The 6,000-nt window shown below is 43.8% G+C and overlaps 1 protein-coding gene across 7 annotated transcripts in view; it reads right to left on the bottom strand.

Annotated features, from left to right (window-relative positions):
• Positions 1-2,235: 2,235 nt before the first annotated feature.
• The window catches only part of TRAPPC2 (trafficking protein particle complex subunit 2), a 400,579-nt gene continuing 396,814 nt past the window's right edge, over positions 2,236-6,000 (bottom strand). For all 7 annotated transcript variants that reach the window (XM_069640574.1, XM_069640575.1, XM_069640578.1 and 4 more), the window contains one exon: positions 2,236-2,784. In XM_069640574.1, the coding sequence (XP_069496675.1) occupies positions 2,686-2,784 (99 nt within the window). In that variant the 3' untranslated portion in view covers positions 2,236-2,685. The remainder of the gene's footprint in view (positions 2,785-6,000) is intronic.

Below are 6,000 nucleotides of genomic sequence, written 5' to 3'. Positions count from 1 at the left end.
CTTCCGGTGCACTGCGTCCCTGACAGCCGCTTCATCCATCGACATGGAGTTATGGCTCACCACGCTGGCCAGAATGCCATCAACCTCCACTGTGTTTGGCAGCTGGGACTCCTCACCCTACTAAGAGAGGGTACAACTTCGCCATAAACCGGGGCATGGATATCTGTTGCAGACGGGGGACCACTCTCGCAGGATCTGGTCCCTAATGTCCGAAATCAATGGGGAGTTTCAGAGAATGTTTGTGCTTTCGAAGAGAAGGCTCAGCAGCCCGCTCCACCAGACGCTCCTGCAATCCCATTGATATGTAGATCTGGTCCATCGCCAGCTGGACCTCGACCAGGTCCAAGTACTTCCCGGTGGCCTCCTCGTCCTGAAAGGAAGGGGAGCACTCAGACATCAGAAGGAGAGGCAGAAGAAACAACAGGGTTAGGCTTAGACCCAGACCTGCATGGTTGGACAAACGCCACAACAAGCGTTTTGAAATCACTCCTGGAAACACCACCCCTCAAGCCCGGGAACCAGAGCCCCCACAGGGGAAATGGTAACAGGAAGGGGCGTGGCCTACACGGCAGAGCCCGTGCCATGAGGAGCCATGGCGAGCAGGAATGCCTCTGCCTCGGGGAGCAGGAATGCCTCTGCAATGAGGCAAAGGGCCGCCCCGTAGGAGGCCGCAGGCACATCAAGGCCAGGCCAATGCACCAAAATCCAGGAGGCAGCCCTGACTGACACGAAAACCGAGCCGGGTGAAACCCGGTAAAGGAGGGGGGGGGACTGGAAGCTCTGTAACCGTTGAACCAACCCCCCCGACCCCAGCACCCACACTCACCTCAGACCTAGGGCGGAGCATGGAACCCCCCCGACCCCAGGCCCAGAATACCGAGAAAGCAAATAAAGAGGCCATCCGACACACTCCACATGTCGGAGGCCACCAGATAACATACACAGGACTCCACAGCCCTGCAGGGGGCCCGGCGGGCATCCTCGAGCTCAGCTCACCTCCAAGCCCTGCAGCGGAGTCACCAAGCAAGGGCCACAGCTGTTGTCCCTCACTAGCCCAGCAAGGAGAGGATCCATAAGTTCCGGCAGGAAAAAAAAACTGCTGTGTGGGTAAGTGGGAGATTATACCTCCTAGGAGGGCACAGAGGAGTTCAGCTTGAAAAAGGAGTTCCTGTAAGCACAGAGCGTACTCAAAGGTAAGTACTGGGATGAGGAGGAGGGACGTGGAGGTAATGAACACAGTGAAGCAGATAACATTAACAGGGTATTCAATGGTAAGGTGCGGTTGTAGAGCCCTATGTATTTGTAGGTGAAGTCAAATGCAAATAGCAGTGGTTGGAGAGTGGGTTAGTGGGTACCTCAATGCTATTGTCTGGGGCTCCTTTCCAATCAGCTGCCTCCATCCAGATCAGGCCTAACCACACTGAATAAAATGCATGTGTTAATTAATCAGATACATTTAGTTGGAAGCTCTTAATACATTTGTTTGTGCTTGATATCCAGAATGCTTCGAACCATTTTGTTTTCTTTCAGCAGCATCCAAACCACAAATGATTCCCCATAACAGTTTAATTATGAAATGGTTACCTTATATTGCAGCGCTTTGTAGGCAAGCGTACTCAGCGTTTGCTTTGTTTCTGAACATAAAAAGAAATCATAAAGATCGTGAAGCCTGGTTTAAATTACTTTAGTTGAAATATGTTCGTTTGTATCTGATGAGAGCGACTATACAAATAACGTTATTTCAGGCAATGTCAGCCAAAGGCAACACAAGCGTATATATCTAAAAAGCAGGTTACTCTACTAGACACATCACTGGTACACAGATTTTGTATCAATGAAACAACAATGTAGTACAACAGCTGTTTACATACACTAGGGAGGAGAGTCCTTGTGCACCCAACCTACACTAAGCCAAAAGCTACCCTTCTTCCATTTTCCATAGACAATGTTCTGAAAACTCAACTTGAGTGAATGGATTTAAATAAAAAAAATAAAAAAAAGAATACTATCATGGTTTATGTACAACTGTGAATAATAGGATATCCTATCAGAGCGAAACAAAGGGCCACTCATTTTCACAAGATATTTCCAGTTTTCTGTGGTGGGTATGCACGGATGTACACTTTGAAACAGATTACGAAATGTGACGCTCTCAAGGTTTATTTTCCCAATATTAAATGAGGTTACATTTCAGCATGCGAGATCCAACCTTTCTAAGAATACGATGTGAAGCACTTTCATATAATATGTTTCTTTAATATGCAATATTTCTTACAAAATAAACGTTACTGCAAACTAAACATTTTTAAAATTAAAAACAAATAAAAAAAAACTCAAATTATTTGCATTCCGATTTGTTTTAACTGAACTAGAAAAAAATGTTAAGTTATGAATGCATTTAAACAAAAAAAAAACATGCCAAAATCTTCAATTTAAGTCTCTCATGGTCCTAATCCGTCTAGGAGGCTAGTATTAGCACTGCCAATATGGTGACCGGTTATCCTAGTTTCGTTTTTTTAAAACCTTTATTTAGAAAGTGTTTGACATTACAACAACAGTAGAACAGATGGAAGAGTCAATAGGAGAACATGCGTTATCCTAGTTTCTGAAAATCTTGTAATGTGGAATGGAAATGGTGGTGCTTGTACAATAAAGGAGCTGCATCTAAGAAGGTTTCTGGTGGATTTAACTTAGAAGATGTTTCTTCCCAAGGAACTGGACTTTTCTGTCAAAAGCACTTGACCGGACAGGGGAATTTGGTTCATAAAATGGGTTCATTGCAAACTGGAAAACAAAGAAACAATCACCACATTTCAGAAAAGAATCCACAAAAATAATATACTAATTATTTCCTGATGACATTCACTGTTTATTTTCCATACATAAATAAAAACATTTTGAAATGTACACAATTAGGCGTGATCATTGAGAAATTTGGCACATTTTGCATACACAATTCTTTATGAAAAACCGATTGTGAAAGAACACACTTTTCCTTGTGCTACCATCTGAGAACCTACTAACAATCATTGCCAATAGTGTAAGTATTACTGCCTTGTGCCACTCTGGGAGGTGATGACAAAAGACAAGAAGCATAACATCTTGTATATCCTATATAAGACGTTATTTAAACTAAACATAGGCTTTCAATAACACGCTTTCTGTAGAGTTATATTCTGTTAAGATATTTGGGCAGTGAAAGACCAATTGTTCATCTCAAGCCATGTAAAAACAATTGCAAGCAAGAGGGCATCAGAAAAAACATGGCTTCTCACTCCGGAGAGAGCAGAGGGGCACAGTCACATCCGAGTGTACTTGATGCTCATTATGAAAAATGATGGTTCGCGTAAGTGATCTGTTCTGCTAGAGGACAAGTACTGAGTCATATGCTATTATGTTCATTTTTTTGTGAAGGACACCATCAGAGTGGCCGCTAAATACTCGTTTTAGAGAGATTTTGTTTAGTGGAACACTAATGTCAGCCTGGAAGTGTCACCTTTTAGATGAGCGCCTCATGAAAATTACAGTAGTTTAAAATTCACTCCTCAAACCATTAGGATTCAATGCAGCTGCAACAACCAAAGAGAGGTGCTCTATGGTTGGTGAAAGTACGGTGCAAAGCTACCACATTTGGAACACAATGTTAGAATACTACAAGAATCAATTACCAAAATCCAAGTGTACAAAACAAGAAGAATTCAATTGAACAGGTTTACCAGCTAAATTTCACACATCTAGGCATTGGTTGCACAACTGGAATACAAGTACAAGTACTAGTGTTTGCAGACAGTGTGGGCTGATTTCCACATAACATTTATGCAAACTTCAGAAAATGTTAAGAGGATGCAGAGAAGCGTTCTCAGCATTATTTCAATTTGAGCGATGAGACTTGAGTTTGTAGGTCGGTGAACGATCGACTTTGCTTAAAAACAATTTAATGCACAAGACTATCGAGCATAAGGCACCTAGTCTGGAAACAATATTCACCACAATATTGAACTCAACGGCCACAAAAGGAGGTATACCTGGCTTTACAACAGTCATCGTGACAACAAGCTCTATAAGACTACTGGGAAAGAAAAGGCTACTGTAATGGAATCCTACATTTGAGGCCAGGAAGTGTAGAGAGGGACTGCGGGAGACAGGGAATTCAGCCTGCTATGTGAAGTCAACAGGTCTTATATGGCAGAACACACCTGGTCTCTTCCCCATTCCTGGCCTACTCGCTAATGCTGACAATTACCCCATACAGAGACAAAGTGTTTGCCACAGGTTCCCATGTGTGCTCTCGTTGACATTGCAAGTGCATGCTGCAAGCCACCGAAGTTGAGAACTGCTGGGTGCATGCGCAAGGCCCCCAGATCACTGCTTACCACAGGCTTGACAATGAAAGCAATGCATTTTGAACAAAGGACAGCCAGCATCACAGGACAGGAGAAGCATGCAGGTAGGAAAATGACCATTACAAAATCAAGCAATGGCCATGACAGGGTCTTATGAGTCTGAGATGGTGGAGCATGACAATCATTAGCAAGTAAAGGCTGCTTAGCTGCACTGGGGCAAGGACTAAATTGCCTGAACGTATTCCTGTGCATGATCCTAGAGTCCTCACTAGTACAATCACTCAAAAACCTAGTGAACTCAATTGTACAAAATCCAGACTATAAAAGGGGGCTGGACTTCGGGGTCAGTGTGGGAATTTGGAGATGGACAGAGAAAGCGCAGGGCAGAGCAAAGGAAGAGCAAGACATTGAACGTGAAGGAGGACAAGGTAAAAAAAAAGGTAGGGATGAGAAGTTGGGAGGTAATAAGGGAAAAGGAGACCATTTGGCAGAAGGAAGATGGCAAGAAAATGACTGTCAGGGGAAGCTTAGAGAAGCGCCAACTGAAATATGGTGGATGGCAAGATCAGGGAAAGAAACATTGCAGAAGAAGGAAAGCTAAAGGTGAGGACAAACCGGAGGAGGAGGTGGGAAGGAGGAGGACAGGGTGGTCGACAAGCCACCCAGCATTGGCCAATCCAAAAAGGCCAATGGGCAGAGGGCGAGTCATGAGGTAGAAGGCAGAGATAATGGGACTAGAGTGGGAGAGGGGTGAATGGGCCAAGGTTGAGACAGTTGGAAGCCTTGTTGACCTGGTGTCATGAACTCACTGGACCAAACCAAGACAGCTCTGAAAGAGCAAACCAGAGTGTGGCCAGCTGGCAACCAAATTCTAGAACTGGTGGGATTGCAAAGTGCAGCAAAGAGAATTAAGAACATTTGCCTACTGGTTCGGAGCTAGCATCTTAACTTGTAGACTCCCTCGGTCACCCGAAACCCATAGTTGCCCTTGAGGTCCGGTACGAGTGGGAAAGACGAAGATGAATAACCAAGCCTACGATATATGTTCCTACAAGACCAAACCCAAAGATGAAAGCGGGCCATGAGAAAATCACCCTTCGCATGGGCTAGAATGACGATGGCCTGAAAGTGAAGACCAATGAGAAAGAAATCCATGATCATTCGATTGACAACCACCATCATCGCCTGCAGAGAGGGAATCCTTAGGTGCAGAGAACCACAAATGAACTGCAAGTGACTTGGTAGAAGAACAACATACCTATAAACACTTGTTGAACTTTAACCTATGGTGACATCCCCATGAGAGCACCATAGCTGTGCAAAGATTCCCTGCACTTATTCATTCTAGTATCCTCACTGGGTTTACAGAGACTTATCCTGTCTTTTTTCACCTTTGCTCCTATCCTGGAATATACAGCAAGACTTGTTTTATTCATTACTATACAATTGCATCATCTAAATTCCCCCCTGTTAATCCCCCATGCCATAACACTGCTTATAAGTAAAACTCTAAAAGAATAGTTGTCTGAAGAATAACCAAATCCCACTGAAAAGAGTGACCGATTCATTCTAGGAAAGGGAATGAATCCATACAGCAGACGTAAAAGCTACAAGAAGAACATAGTAAAGCTTTTAACTTTAAAGTTCTGAATAGTTG

The sequence above is a fragment of the Ambystoma mexicanum genome, chromosome 7q (assembly GCF_040938575.1).
Source record: "Ambystoma mexicanum isolate Mex_15411 chromosome 7q, UKY_AmexF1_1, whole genome shotgun sequence".
Classification (NCBI taxonomy): domain Eukaryota; kingdom Metazoa; phylum Chordata; class Amphibia; order Caudata; family Ambystomatidae; genus Ambystoma; species Ambystoma mexicanum.
The sequence above is the reverse complement of the archived record's forward strand: the minus strand, read 5'-3'. Positions and strand labels throughout refer to the sequence as shown.